The sequence below is a fragment of the Mus musculus genome, chromosome 1 (genome assembly GCF_000001635.26).
Source record: "Mus musculus strain C57BL/6J chromosome 1, GRCm38.p6 C57BL/6J".
Taxonomy (NCBI): domain Eukaryota; kingdom Metazoa; phylum Chordata; class Mammalia; order Rodentia; family Muridae; genus Mus; species Mus musculus.
The window spans coordinates 165,583,168-165,598,743 of record NC_000067.6 but is presented as its reverse complement, the minus strand read 5'-3'; the positions used below and the strand labels follow the sequence as shown (position 1 = coordinate 165,598,743).

Genomic DNA, 15,576 nt, shown 5'->3' with positions numbered 1-15,576 from the left:
AGCCTCTAGAGAACTGAACGAATCCCCAAGTAATTTAGCTGTGTGCCACAACGGAGCGCAGCAATGCCAGCAACCCAGTGCCCAGGCGTGTCAAATTCTTAATGTCTGGCACCAGTCAAAAATGATTAGGCATACGGCCAGGTGTGGTAACACACACTTGTAATAACCAGTACTTGGGGGGGGCTGAGACAGGAGGATTGCCTAAAGACCAAGCTAGAATACATGGAGCCCCTGCTTCAAAAGAGGGCTAAGGGAAACAAGAAGCCAGCAATCAATGGATAGAAACCAATGCAGACTGGGGCTGGAGAGATGGCTCAGCAGTTATAGTGCTTGCTGTATCTTCAAAGGACCTGGTTTGGTTCCCAGCAACCACACAGTGCCTCACAATTGTGTATAACTCCAGTTCTAGGGGACCTGACATGACACCTCCTTCTGGCTTCCTTGGGCACCAGGCACCACACACACAGTGCATATACATACACGCAAGCAAACGTTCATGCATTAAAAAAAAAATTAAACCTTTTAGAATTTGAGCCTAGAAACAACAGATAATGGGATTCTGAAACAAGGACTTTAAAAATGTTAAGTCCTACAGGTAAACAAGGAGACAGAACTTTGTACATAATGACAGAAGAAAGATCAGACAGGTGAGGCAGAACTGACTGGAAGGAAGACGTTGGGTGCCTCAGATGGAAGCCCAGCACTTGTAGAGACAGAATGACCACAAGCTCAAGGCCAGCCTGAGCTACAGAGTGGGCCTGAATAAAACTAAGGGGTGGGGAATGTGGCCGCAACAAAGATTAACTACTACTGAAGAAAACATCAGTGAACTTGAAGACAGCAGTAGATGCTGTCTAAAATGAGGTATGCCCAAAACAACAAAACCCCAGAATTCTCCATTTAATATTGGTGTGGGGGGGGGGGGCTGCCTTTGACTGTTAGTGACTGTAACCATGGGAAACAAAACTGAGAATGAAAAGGGGCCATGGTAAACTCAGCCATATCCTTTACGGTGATGATGTTCAGAATACTAGAGTTAAAAATGGAAGGGTTGGAGATCACAGTGGGAGAGAGCATCCTTTTTAGCATTCGACAAAACCCTAGGTTAAGTTTTCAGGGTATATAGATACTTAGGTAGGGAGGTAAGTAGGCAGGCAGATGATAGATTGATAGGTGATTGATAAGTAGATAGATGATACATGCATGCATGCATGCATACATACATACATACATACATACCTATGGTAGGATTGAATAAAGCATACTTTGGCTTGGTTTATGGCACACCTATAATCCTAGCATTTGAGAGGATGAGTCAGGAGGATTAAGAATTCAAGGCCAATCTGGGCCACTCCAAGCTTGGATCTCAAAAGGAAGCACATTTATCCTTAGCAGGTTGTTTTCCAAGTCGTGTCTGTGCCTTTTAAAAGTTATAATTAATGAAGTTTCTGCCTTGCCTGTCAGTGGAATTTGTCAGTCCGTTGACAATTGGCACAGTACTATGAAGTGAATGGCATGATTTTCAGATTTACTGGACAGGCTTTTGTTTGTGTTTGTTTGTTTGTTTGTTTGGGGGAGGGATTTCGAGACAGGGTTTCTCTGTGTAGCCCTGGCTGTCCTGGAACTCACTCTGTAGACCAGGCTGGCCCCGAACTCAGAAATCCGCCTGCTCCTGCCTCCTGAGTGCTGGGATTAAAGGCATACGCCACCACACCCAGCTTTAACGATAGTTTCCATGGTCATGTTAACTTAGCTTAGAGCTGCTCCGTAAGGGTTCAAAATTTGCTTCAAAGATTCCTCTATTCCCAAGCTCCTTAGCCCACTAGTAAGTAATTAATCCTGCTGGCTGCTTTTGCACACCTCAGCCCACCTTCCAAAACTGTCATAGTGCCTCCCTCTCAAGTAAGCTACTTCTCAGAATCCCAAGAGTACCACACTGTTACTCTGACTAGCCAGCTGCAAACTTGCTTTTTTTTTTTTTGCTCTTTTCACACCCTGCTGTGTTTTAGGCATCGTGTAAAAATGGCTAACAGGAAGGAACCCCCAGGTCTCCTAGTATGCAGTATCTGTTATGAATGAGACAGTGCCAGAAACCTCCACACACTCTTTTGTCCCCAGTCCCTGAAGGCCAAGAGTGGGACACCTACCTCTTCTTGGTCACCTGCAAGGGTCAGTCATTGTGACCGGCACAGATAACTTCATGATTTGTCCCAGGACCCAAATAGTGAAGTCCTTTGCCTCAAGAAAAACAAAACCAAGCAAACAAACAAAACCAAATACTGAGGGTGACTAGCAGAACCACAAGAGGTTCCCACCAGTGCAGCAGGAGGTGGGACGGGTTGGGTAGGGGTGGTCTTCAATCCTAGATCTGTGTGGTTCTAAGACACTTGCAAATTCTTTCCTGCTAGACCAACTCTTCTCAACTCTCTTGATCATCAAAATTGGTTGTGTCAGCGTCATAACACATAGTTTAACTTTCATATTTGGCCTTGAAAACCCAGTGAAGTAAATCCTGGAAATAGAGTTTTGCCAATAGTTTGTAAGCACCCGGAAAAGGCAGGTGTCCCCTCTCAGGGAGTGCTAGGGGTTGGGAGTGAGTATTTTCAGCTTGGGAAGCAGAGATAGGTGGGTCTCTGAGTTTAAGACCAGCCTGAGCTACACAGAGATCCTGTTTTAACAACAAAACAGAAATTTTCAAGAAACACAATGCCCGAGGTGGTCTCTTCTTTTAATTGAAATCATTCAAGTGGCCGTGCCGTCAGCCCAGAATTCTCTTTATCATGGACTAGAGCACGCTGCTGACGGTGGAATGAAGAAGGGATTAAAGGTGTGCACCGCAACACCCAGCTTCCTGAAACGTGTTTAAGGCCTTGTTCTGTAGTAAAATGTTGGGGTAGACAAACAAAACTTTCGCTTCATTGTTATCATAGTTGTTGGGGAAAAATGTTGGTGGTTGAATGTTGAACTATCTGGTAAAGCAGCTAGGCTACCCTGGGTCTGGTTGCTGCTCTCTTCTTTCTGTCGTTCTACCCTCACGTGGCTTTCTTAGAAGTCGGGGCTTCATCTTGAGGCATGATCCACAGAGACTCCGGGTACATCACCTTCAAACTAGCTTCAGAGTCAGGCTTCCGAGAGCTGTGCCAGGTGATGCCGATCGCTGATCTCAACCACGCCCCCACAGCATTATTTTATACATCCCTTCATCGGGCGTGGCCCCTACATAATCTCAAAAGTTCTGGGTGATTAAGTAATGAAGATCCTGATTTTAGACCTGTCGTATTCTAAGGGGAAGAAAGAACAAACTGATCAGACATTGGTAATTACGAAGCTGAAGAAAGCCAGTCCAGCCCTAGGAAGGCTTTCTGTCTCATGATCTTTCCAGGTCGCCTGCCCGTGAAACGCAGTCTTGTGTCATGTGACTGCTGAGATGATTCTGTATGCTTTTCCTCTCTGTTCCCTACTCCTGCTGCTGTGCGCGCAACCCCACCACTCCACAAGGAAAGGCTGAAAACAGCCGACTCTGCTCATCAGTCAGGCGGACGCTCTGGTTTCGGTTTAGTGGATCAGTTACCGCAGAGTGTTTGAAAGTTTGTGTGACATGACGTTGGCAGTGACAGATGGCATCTGTCATGCACACTGTCCAGCACTGCCCTTGGTCATTCACAGGTACCATTTCAGTTTCATAACAAGGCCAAAGGTCTCGTCATTAGAGTAGATTCAGAGTATGCCCAGTATCACATGGCCATCTTCCAGACTGCATGGAGTGCTTCGTGACTTCTGAGTGGCTTTACCTGAGTCCAGATGGGTCGAGTGTCTGACTGATTTTACTGCCTATGATTTACTCCCACACAGCCCTGACCCTGGGCCTGTCTTCCCTGTGAAGTCAGGACACTGAACTCTGCAGGAAGGATTTCAGCTTACACACTGGAGGGTGTGGGTTGGGCCTCTGGCTACCTAGGCCTAAACTTGCTGTTTTACTATATTAGGAAGCTGAAGGACACCTCTAGACTTCTCAAAGTCCCCTGGGTTGGGAGAAGACCTGACTTAGGGTCTCACTACATTTTTTTTTTTCTTAAACTAGAGTTGTTTTGTTGTTTTTATGTGCAGTTTTACAGATTGAAAGGACCTGAGAAAGTCATAAGTGTAAAGTGCCTTTCTGGCAGTTGAACCCTCATCAGACTTTGTCCCTGAGAGTCAGGTATCTGCTCTGCACCCTGCAGCCCAGCCTCTCTCGCTTTCCTGGATTGGACTCTGACGCCCATCTTTGACTTTCTTGGCTTCCTTGATGCTGAGGTGGAAGGGGGAGAACTTCTACTTTAATCTATTTAGAGTTTTTCTTTACATTTCTTAGACTGTGGATTTATTTAAGAAGAAACAGCTTAGAAGGACAGTTACCTGATCCTGGAACTCCAGCAGGCTGGTAGTGCAGCTCAGGGATGGGGCATTCCTAGCCTGGCTAAAGCTGAGGATCGGTCTGGTCCCTGACACCAGAGAAGGTTGCAGGAAACACAAATCCTCAGAACTTGAATCAATCATGATAGCGTCAGACTGAAAGGGTTGTGTTGCATTTACATTGAACATTTAAACTGTTTGAGGATCTATTTGTATAAATTGACCAGCACAAATTAATCATATGGGTAGTGTCTATATGTTGTGTTCTTTTGGGATGATTCTGAAACTAAGTGGCCCTTGGGTTGGGCAAGGTCTAACCTAGTTCTTATGTCCAGTTCTAGTTGCAAATGCTAATGAGGGCTTTGACAGCCTAGTAAATTAAGAAACATTGCCAAAAAGGAATGGTATATATATTTTTTTATGGAAATGTCTAAGTGTACACAAAACCAAAAGGAATAACATAACTAATTTTCATGTATCAGCTTTGGTGGCTTCAGTGGGTGCCCATTCTGATTTTAAGATCAATTCTCAACATGACATATGGAATCTTAACTCTTCAGGGGAGCAGAGTCCTTGCTCTGGAGGCCTAACATATGTCTGTAATGATTGCTTCTGTTCCTGTGGCTCAGGGACCATCAGTTCTTCCAAACCTCTAATTGGTTTCTCTTCTCCAGGGCCCAGTCATTTACGCACAGTTAGACCACTCTGGCGGACACCACAGCGGCAAGATTAATAAGTCAGAGTCGGTTGTGTATGCGGACATCCGGAAAGACTAAGAGAACACCCAAACATTTCCAAACTGGACGCTTGTGCAGAAAATGTCCATAACCGCATGTGGCCTTGAGGACTCGGGCAAGGACAAGCACATGTATACTCGGAGAGAGCAGAAAATATGTATAGAGGATATGTATATTCTATTTAATCTTCCTGATGTGAGAGGCCAACGTTGCATGGTGAAGTGGTATGAGTCTACGTATGTGTAAATTGTCTTGCTGTTTCTGTATATTCTTTCAGAGTCATTTCTAGCTGGAAAGTTTTAGAAGCATCCCGTGGTCCCATGCGTGGGATGGTTTGCCTTATTGAAGACTCTGCAGAACCGTTAGTCTTTCCGACAGACGTGGCCTTTTTCATCTAAGGGCTCAACCAGTCTAAGCATTTCTTGTAGTTAGAGAGTGAGGTGTTCAGTGGAAGTGTGTCTCTCACAGTATCAGGACCGTTTTGTTCTGTGCCCGTGCTAGCTGATAGACACCGTCGGTTAACCACGCCACCCGAGGACAGTCTGAGAAGTTAGTGTTGATGCTTTTCTTTATATGAGGGAATTCTGAGCTGAGATTGTCCTTGTCACCATCCTGCTATTAGCTACGATCTCACAATGAGTTCTTGTCAGCGTGCAGACAGCAGAGCTGGCTGAGGCTGTGGTCGTGGTTAAAAGGGTACAGATTACAGAGCCCCAGCATGACAATAGCGTGTGGAAGGCAGCATCTTCCTTTCTCCTCCTCTTAGGGACGCTATCAATGAACTGCACACTCTAGATACCTCCTGACACCAGGTTCTTTACCATCTCCTTGTGGTGCTGAGACCGTGTATATGGTGCTAGTGCTCTGTGGGCTTTGTTCAAATGACACCTCTTCTTAAGGGCTTTCTACATCTGGCTCCATGATCTCCCTGCCCAGTCAGAACCAAATCCTCTGTTGGCCAAGCCAACCTTCTTCCCTAGGCAGAAACCGTTGGCTGCTGGCCGGCCTTCCTGGACTGAGCCTGCAGCCTGGTTCCAGCTGCTCGCAGGACAGTGTGCAGGCCTCATGGCCTAACTCCACACACCACCTCCCTTGGAGTATTCGGTCTCTTTCCTGCAACTCTGCGTTCTGGGCCTGGCTACAGATAACAGTGAGGCCACGTCCAGATGGCAGACCTGTGCTTCCTGTGTCTTCTGAGCAGAAGAATGCATTCGAATTGAGAAGAGACACCTAAAAGGGATGGCTTTTAGAATTCCTGCCTGTATTTTCTCCTGGAAATGTGTCCAGCTGGAGAGATACCAAGTTCATTGTTACTTTTTGATATTTTCATTTGTACGTCTGTGAATATTTTAATACATCTTTTTCGATTTCTGAATGGTGTTGTCTGCTTGTTTTTAACCAAATGGAAAAAGAGATAAAGCCCTTTCATCTGAACCATTGCAGCTGCACAAGCCTCCATCCTTGAAACACACTACCTGTGAACCTACTTCAGAGCCTAAAATGGGACTACTGCTGATGTTTGTGTGAGATCTGTTCTCTAGCTTAAGTGTGCGTTCAGATGTCCCCTTAGACCTTCTGCAACATATAAAAGCCACCTCAGGACAGTAAGATGGCTCATTGGGCCTGACAACCTAAGTTAGGTCCCCAAATCCGCATGATAAAGTGTACATGTACGCGCACACGCACACGCACATTTAAAATGATTTGAAATAAAACAGCAACTCCCTAGCCCGTCAGCTCTGCTCTTGACTAGTCTCCCCCACAAGAGCATGAATAGCAAGACTTTGCTGTTTGTTCCTGGCTTCTCCCAGTGTAGAAAAGCACACGGCACAGCACAGCTGCTTTCTGCATGCTTGCTGGGCAGGTGTTCCTATCTACTCAGCCAGGGATACTGAGGACTGCCCTGGGCCAGCCACTGCACCAAGCATGAGGCAACTGTGAAGAGGATAACGCTCTGTGAGGAGATGGCGGCAGAGGCCTGGCAGGGAGACCCAATTGCTCCAAAGATTGGCACACGCCCTGCGCCTGCCTTTCTTCCTCTTCCTCTCTTGTAGCACACTGAGCTAGTACCAGCTCTGCTAGCCTTATACCTACCTCTCTTTAGAAAAATGTTCAGTCTTAGATTATATATTTTGTCCAACCATTGTCACTTAGCATTTAGGAACAGAGAGCGAGCTGGGACTATTTAGTCTAAAGGGGGAAAAAAACCCTCGTTTCTTTATTCTGATCAGTGTCCCACGTGCTGGCAGCAGTTCTGTCTCCAGGATCTGCGAGTGGGGCATGGGGGGATGGGAGGGTAGGTGATAGAAACATGGCTGTTGGGGGGGGGTCTTAGTTTCGATTTGAAAGACTGCGTGATAAAGGTAGACAAAGCCAAAGACTACATGACTTGGTCTGTCAAGGGCTGCACCACAAATGATACCAGCGGCCATACAAGAGTTGATGCTTTCTAGTGATGTGTGTGTGTGTTGCTGGTCACCAAGGATACAAAGGGTGCCCCTGCCTTTCATCACTTAAGACTCCGGATGGGAGGGATGGAGCCCTTAGGGGTTTTATCATCTGCTTCTCTCAAGAGAAAACTGGGTGTTGCTGGCCTTCCTCCTGCTTCAAGGGCTCTGGCTTCTCAGGAAACGTGCCAACCCCGTCTGTAGCCTCTCGCGGAGGCCTGGGCCCAGTGAGCTGAGCTGGGCTAAGAGGAAACCTCTGGGGTTCGTTCTGAAGGCAGTGGGGTGACCTCGGTGCCAGCTGGATGCTGCCCTGCTCGAGGAAGGTGAGCCCTTGTGGAGGAGGAGCCTGGTACTGGGGCACTGGTAGAAAAGCCACTTGACTTAACTGAGCATTTACATGGGAGTGGCCTCCTGCACCTGTGTCCTGTAGACTCAAGACTCTGCTGTCCTGAAAAGAACAAATCTGAACATTGATAAAACATCCATAGACCCCGGGTGTGGTAGAGCACACTTGTCCTCCCAACACTGGAGAGGCTGAGGCAAGGGGAATCAGAACTGGACTATGTGAAACACTGTCTCAAAAAAATAAAAAGCAAACCCCAAATAAGCTCAGAACTCTTAAGGATGGCAGGCACACACATGGTACACATGCACACATGTGTGCATATATGCATATACACATGCATGCATGCATGCAGGCAAAAGAAGCCACTAAATCTAAACATTAAAATACAGACATTGGGGGAAGGAGAGTCTGTGAGAGCATATGCACCTAAAAGATTAAAGTCTGGATACTCACGTATATAACAACACTAACCCTATATCACCCTAACCCTAACCCTTGTCATGTTGAATTAAAACGTTTCTGTATGTAGGCGCACATGCACCGTGCAAGTGTGGATGGTGAAGGATTACCTGGTCAAGTTGGTTTTATCCTCTGACCGTGGAAGTCCTGCAGAAGAAACATGTCAGGTTCATAAAGCCCTCTTCCTCCGGAGCCATCTCACCGGCCTAACATAAACACGTTGAAAAATGTATTCTGAGAGCCAAAGTCTTGTTTTGTTTTGTTTTGTTTTGTTTTGTTTTTATCTATTTCTCAGTGTGTAGTCAAATTTCCTGTTGTGAAAATGGCATTTTTACAAGTGGTTTCTTCAAATCAGGAAACAAACACGGTCCTAGTAAAGATTTTTGGGGAAGGGGATATGGGAAAACCAAGGGGAAAAACAATAGTATCACAAGGCTTTTGCGTTTGCCTCTGTTGTCCTTGAGCATTGTGCCAGGGAAGTGTCCAGGCCAGCAGGCCACCAGTCACCCACACCTACAGACGGGGCTGTGCTGCTATAGATGCACCATGGTATTTTAAGCCATTTCTAAACATGCAGACATTTTAGGCTGTTTATCTTACTAGTAATTCTGTAATTATTTGTCCTTATGAACTACTAAAGAAACAAAAGCCCTACCGAATATAAACAGTTTTCAGTCAGAGGAATCACAGCCCATGCGTGCTCACACCAGCCCTCCTGGCCCTTGGACATCTGAGAGTGTCCGCAGGGGGCGTTGGGGGTGGGTGGGTGCTGAGGTCCCACATCCTTCCCTTCAGGAGCTGACCGGAAAGCTTGGCTGTGTGGGTTGGAAGAAAAACATTTGGGAGTAGAAACGAGAGGGAGGGAGCTAGCTTGTGGATCCACAGGAGACTGCACTGTGTTTACCAGCAGGGAAACACAAACCACTCAGGCTCAAAGGGGTCCCCAAGGACCTGCACTTCCAGCTTCCATTTCCTCCTGCAGACAGGATGTGAAACCTCATTGTCCTTTCTTGGCTCTGGCATCCGTTTCTTTGCTGTGGGCTTTCTGGTGTGGCCTTTGGTGTGCCAGCATTTTAGGGCAGGTTGGGCTTTTTGTTTTGTTTTGTGTATTTTTTTTTAAAAGTCTCACTAACATCTGAGACAAGAAGTTGAACATAGTTATTAATAGTCTCACGGAGCCGCGTAGCTGCCACACTGTGGGGGACTAACTGATGTCCAACATCGGCATTTGAACTGCAGCTCTGCTTGGGTGTGGGGCATAAAGCTAAAGAGAAGCCAGCTTTTGGCTAGAGGTTTTTCTCTGAGGCGACTAAACTTTGAATATGAACTGTATTCTAGCTTCTTTCTCTGTCTTAGATTTAAAAAAATTAAATCTTTACATTTTATTGTGTGTTCGTGCACATGCATGTGTGTGCATCAGCGCACAGACGGAGGTCAGAGGACAACCTTCGCCAGTCTCCCAATCCACCAGGTGGCCTCCAGGGATTGAGTTTTAGTTCCACTTAGGCATGGTGACAAGAACCTTTATCACCAGCCTTTGAAGTGGTTTTTTTTTTAATTAATTTTTTTCTTCATTTCTCTTTTAAACTCTTATTGATTCCCCTCCCCACCCACCCACCCTCACCCCCTCCCAGACAGGGTTTCTCTGTGTAGTCCTGGCTGTCTTAGAATTCATTCTGTAGACTAGGCTGGCTTTGAACTTAAAGGTCAGCCTGCTTCTCCCTCCTCAGACCTTTTGAATACATATACATTGCAGAACTCCATCTCTCAGTCCTCGCCAGGGAAGTTTCTACTTTGTATGGAGGTTCACGTGAAGGCGCAGCTAGGCACAGTGCTGGGATTAGAGGTGTGCACCATCACTGCCCAGCATTAACGTTTATTAATTTTTAAATTATGTGCATGTTGGGGCTTGGTATGTGTGCATATGAGTTCAGGTGCAAGAGGCCACCTCAGATCTCCCTGGGCGCTGGGTTACACGGGTTGGGTGTGAGGTCATGACATAGGTGCTGAGGACTTAACTCCAGTCACATGCAAGGGCAGTATGTGTTCTTAACTGCTGAGCCATCTCTCCAGCCCCACAACATTTCTTTTAACTAGATGAAATAAAATTTGCATTCATTCTGTAGACACACTTCTGGAATGTTCAGCAGATCCGTAAGGGTATGGACCATTTTAGGAGCCTCTGACGTCAGCTTTATTGGCACAACAGGGTCCCGGAGGATTGTTTATGATGTGTCTGGATGTCCCTGGTCTCTTCCTGGTAAACTTTACTTCAAGGACTTTGTACTGGCAGAGGGAGAGTTGTCCTGAAAACTTGCTTGGAGGATCTTGGTCCCAAGAATGCAGAGAATCCATTCAGCACGCAGTTATTAGCAGCTGCTAGGCACCGCACTTCCTCTTCTCCCAGAAACACTAAACAGAGCTCATGTCCCCCGAAGGAATATGACCTCTGGCAGGAGGTCATGTGGTAGATCGAGTCACACAGCGCCTGAGACATCACATCCCAGGCTCTTGGCTGAGCCAGTATTTTAATGTAGACCAATTGCAGTTGGACAAGAGAAAAAAAAAATCATGAGAACAAAATGAAATAAACAAGAAGAGAGCTTGCTTGGAAATAACTGGTCCCTGTTCCACACGATGCCCGAGGTTGGGGTTGGGGTTGGGGTTTGGGAAAGAGGACGTTCATGCTATGCGTTCCCTGGCTAGAAACTCATGGCTGGGGAGCTCATATGCTCCAGGGGATAATCTACTATTAATTTTGCTAAAAGGACATCATATTAAACTGCCTTTTGAATATATATACACTGCAGAACCCCATCTCTCAGTCCTCGCCAGGGAAGTTTCTACTTTGTATGGAGGTTCACGTGAAGGCGCAGCTAGGCACAGTACAAGCCGGTGTGTCTTTGGAGGGGTCGCAAGTGTCTGCGTCACACACCCCTCCCACCCAAGGCTCGTGGGAAGTCACAGAAGAGGAGATGCACTCAAGAGCTCGAGAAGGACTGAGACAAAGCAATGTCTTCTAGATATGGCAGGATCAAGTAGGATCAGGAACTCAGCTGCTGTAGTTCCCTGTACCAGATCAAACCAGTCAATACGACCCTGCGTGGGCAGCAGCGGCTGGGGGTGGGGGCTCGAGCCCCCATCCGCCTGAGAGGAGGACCATTGCTATTGAGGGCTCCTAGGGAAGGGAAGGCCTAGCTTTATGAGTGTGACCCTTGGAAGGTTGACCATGCTCCAGTGGATAACTGCACACATGCTCCGACTTCAGGTCCTCTTTTTTTTTTTTTTTTTATAATCCATTGAATTTGATAAGTGCTTGCCATAGGCACATGGAGGAGGAGCTGATGCACACTCAAGCGTGTGTGTGTGTGTGTGTGTGTGTGTGTGTGTGTGTGTGTGAATATAATCAAGATACATTGTATGTGTGTATGAGACTCTCAAAGAATTAAAAAAATATATATTTAAAAAAATGGTTTGGGAGCTGGAGAGATGACTCAGTGGTTAAGAGCACTGACTGTTCTTCCAAAGGTCTTGAGTTCAGTTCCCAGCAACCACATGGTAGCTCACAACCATCAGTAATGAGATCTGATGCACTCTTCTGGTGTGTCTGAAAATAGGTACAGTGTACTCATACATAAAATAAATAAATCTAAATAATAATAATGGTTTTGGTTCCTTGAGACTGGAGAGATGGCTTGGAGATTAATAACGGCTGCTCTTTTAAAGAATCTAAGTTCAATCCCTGCACCCATATAGCCCCACACAATCATCTGTGACTCAAGTTCCAAGTGATGTGACACCCTCTTTTGGCCTCCACAGGCACCAGACTTGCATGAGTCACACATACATAGATAAAGGCACAACACTCACACTCATAAAATAAGTGTTTAACAAAAAGGTTTTCTTTCTTAATGTGAGTTGTATTTGTTTTGGTGTGTCTGAAGACAGCTACAATGTACTCATATATATAAACTAAATAAATAATTCTTAAAAAAAAAAACTAGCTAGTGTTTGCCTGTGCATCCAACTAATACTATATAGTGAGACTGACTCTAAATAGACAGACAGACAGACAGACAGACAGACAGACAGATAGATAAAAGCAGTGCCTATAATTCCAACACTCAAGAGGCGATGAAGGAAGTTTGCCTCAGGTTTGGGGCCTTTCTAGGCTATGCAGTGAGTTCTAAGCTAAGCTGAACTATAAAAGGAGAACAAGGGAAAAAAAAAACCCCAACGAACAGCAGAAATCGCACACATACAAGCCCACTCTCCTTCCCCCCCTAAATAAAGTATGGAGGCTGGCATGGTGGTATCTCTCAGTCCCTGGACGCTGCTGCTGCCACTTTCTATTGGCTTGACACTTGTAAACTCCTTTGCTCACCCTGCATGCCTGCTGCCTGTGCTGTAAAGTGCTCTGAAGCAACTGTGAGCAAGACAGAACTTGCCCAAGGCCTCCTGGTGCTTGACCTGATACTAAGTGCTGGAGATACAAAGCTGAACGTGGCAGAATCCCCTCCCATCCAGAGAGCCCAGCCCTCGAGGAGTTCCTGGAGGAAAGAGCCCAGAGCAGTCCACCGCAGTAGTGAAGTGAGCCTTAAAGAGCACAGACTCCCGGCTGGGCTGGGACTTCCTGTGCTGGCCAAAGAGAGCTTGGAGACAAGAGCTTGAAGAGGTGGAGAGGAGCCCAAAACCCTGATTAAGGGCTGTTCCAGGTGGCAGAATTAGCGCAAAGTCTACACACCCCACGCCCTGCATTTAGGAAAAGGCCTTGGAAGGAAGCCTTATGATACAGGCTTCGGAATTTCATCATAGACCAGCACAGGGATTTGTTTGTTCGTTGGGACGCTTACCCTGCCAGTTACACAGGTAAAGGATGGAAATCAGATATTGGGGAAGCGATTAATAACGTGACTTAGGGCAGAACTGGGTTAGGCGTAAAGGAACTGGATTTTTAGCAGCGGTGAGGACAAAGATGAGAGCCATGGGAGTAAGGTTTAGAAAGATGTTCAGTAGCACTGACAATATGAGTGACTCGGGGACAGCCAGGTGAGACAGCCCATGCATGATAAGCCCAGCGCTCAGGAGACCGAGGCAGGGGAATTTCTTGGAGTTTGAGGATCAGTCTGACTACAAAGTTCCAGGCTGAGCTGTAGGGTAATATAGCAAAGGAAAGCGGCCAGGGTTGCTACACACAGTAAAATCATGACGAGCAAAGGCTGCTACCGTTAACATGAGGAAGCAGCTCCAGGGAAGGTGGGATTTAGGGTTGAAAACCCGGGGTTTCTCGTGCAGGGGCAAAGCGAGCAATGGCAATATCCTCGCAACTTTGTAGCCCCCTGTTCACTTGACAACTAGCTGTATCTGATTCTTTGAGTACCCTTCCAGAAAAGTTCCCCCACCTCTGATATCAGTGTATTCCGTCTCCTACTACCCGGCAGATCAGCACCCCTGACCTAAATTTCAATCACTTCTCTTTGGCAGGCCACCCTAATTCCAGCTTGTGACACGATTTGCCTGTGTCTATCTTGGCCCAGATCTCTTCCATCTCTGAGAGTGATTGGTGAAACCTGGGTGGCCTTGGACGCAGGATCCACCTCAGTGGGAGAATACTTGCTCAGCCAGTGTGAATCCTTTGATTCTTAGATCCTTAGTACCACATATAAAAGCCGACCGTAAGACTTTCTAAAACAGAAATATGGTCCATACATGTCCTTCAGTGGTCATCCTGAGACTCCTATTTTGGATGGTGTTGATGGGTCCCAGACCTAAAGCCAGATGGCCCACAAGGCTCCTTTGTTCAGTGGGTCTCCTCAGACCAGCTGGTGTCTGGGGGTGGGGACCCAGTGCTCCAGAGTTCCAGGACCAAATGCTGTGTGCTGGCCTGGGAAGGCCTTCTGTCCGATTCACACCTCTTCCCAGCTAGCTCCCACCAGCTTTCTAAAGGCCACATCAGGGTGTGTGCAGCAGGTGCCCTGTATTTTAGTTGCTTGTTTGCCAGCATTGACACACAACCACCACCTTACAGAAAGACTAAGATGCTACGATTAAATCTCCATGTTACAAACCAGGAAACTGAGGCACAAAGAGCTTTCCCTCAAGGGCATAGACTCAACCGCTGGATCCAGTCCAGTGAGTTTTCAGGTCTATGTCATATGCCACGGTTTGGATTGTTTCTTGGCTCATTCCTGTATTCATGGTACAGGGCCTGAGACCATCATTTCACTCACTGAATAAATACCAGGTCCCTAGGGCCGCTATAAGAAAGAGCAAGAGCAAATATTCCTTATACATCCATCACTTGACAGCTCCCGAACACTTACTATATGCCTAGCTCTGGGCTCAGTGCTAGATAGACAATGTAGAGCATCTTTGCTCTACAGGAGTTCAGAGTAGGTAAGGTTCAAGGGTGCATGGGGGTGGGGGTGGGGTCAAACAAAACCCACAAAGATAATGCTTCTCTTCTCTGTTCCTAAAGTCGTCACGGATTACCTATCACATCTTTCTCCTAAACATAATTCTGGGCGGGCTGCTCCAGAAAGCACCTTGGTGGAAGCTTCCTGTGGGTGAGACATGCAGAAGCTACAGCTCAGAGCTCTGCTGGAAAAGGCTCCTGAGGCCACAGCCAAGTCCAGTGCTGCCATCTGCTGGCCACATCGAAGATGCGCCCAAACCCAGGGCTTGTGACGTAGCCAAGACCAGCAACCAAGTTCAGCATCCCTGTAAAACCTATGGGTCATCTGTAAAATCAGATAGATGTACCTGGGCCCAGACATGTAGAACATACGCTTTCTAAACTTCACCGTAGACTTCTCTACTTCAGTCTGTCGCTCGCTCCTTCTTTCCTTCCTTCCTTCCTTCCTTTCTCTCTCTCTCTCTCTCTCTCTCTCTCTCTCTCTCTCTCTCTCTCTTCTTTCTTTTCTTTTTTCTTTTTTTTTTTGAGAAAGGGTTTCTCCGTGTAGCCCTGGCTGTCCTGGAACTCACTCTGTAGACCAGGCTGGCCTCGAACTCAGAAATCCGCCTGCCTCTGCCTCCCAAGTGCTGGGATTAAAGGCGTGCAGCATCACTGCCTGGCTCCCTCTTTTCTTTCTTGGGTAGGGTGCTGAATTCATTTTACCTCTGAAAGATGTTTATTAGCTGCAGGCCCCATGGAATTTTTAGGACCACTTATATCACATGCAAATAAAGGTACTTT

At 46.7% G+C, this 15,576-nt stretch overlaps 1 protein-coding gene across 3 annotated transcripts in view; it reads left to right on the top strand.

Annotated features, from left to right (window-relative positions):
- Mpzl1 (myelin protein zero-like 1) overlaps positions 1–6,568 on the top strand; it is a 42,366-nt gene extending 35,798 nt beyond the window's left edge. For 2 of the 3 annotated variants that reach the window (NM_001001880.2, NM_001083897.1), the window contains one exon: positions 5,067–6,563. In NM_001001880.2, the coding sequence (NP_001001880.1) occupies positions 5,067–5,091 (25 nt within the window). In that variant the 3' untranslated portion in view covers positions 5,092–6,563. Of the gene's footprint in view, positions 1–5,066 lie in introns of all 3 variants that reach the window. The other variant, NM_001347128.1, reaches the window with a different exon arrangement.
- The last annotated feature ends 9,008 nt before the right edge of the window (positions 6,569–15,576 follow it).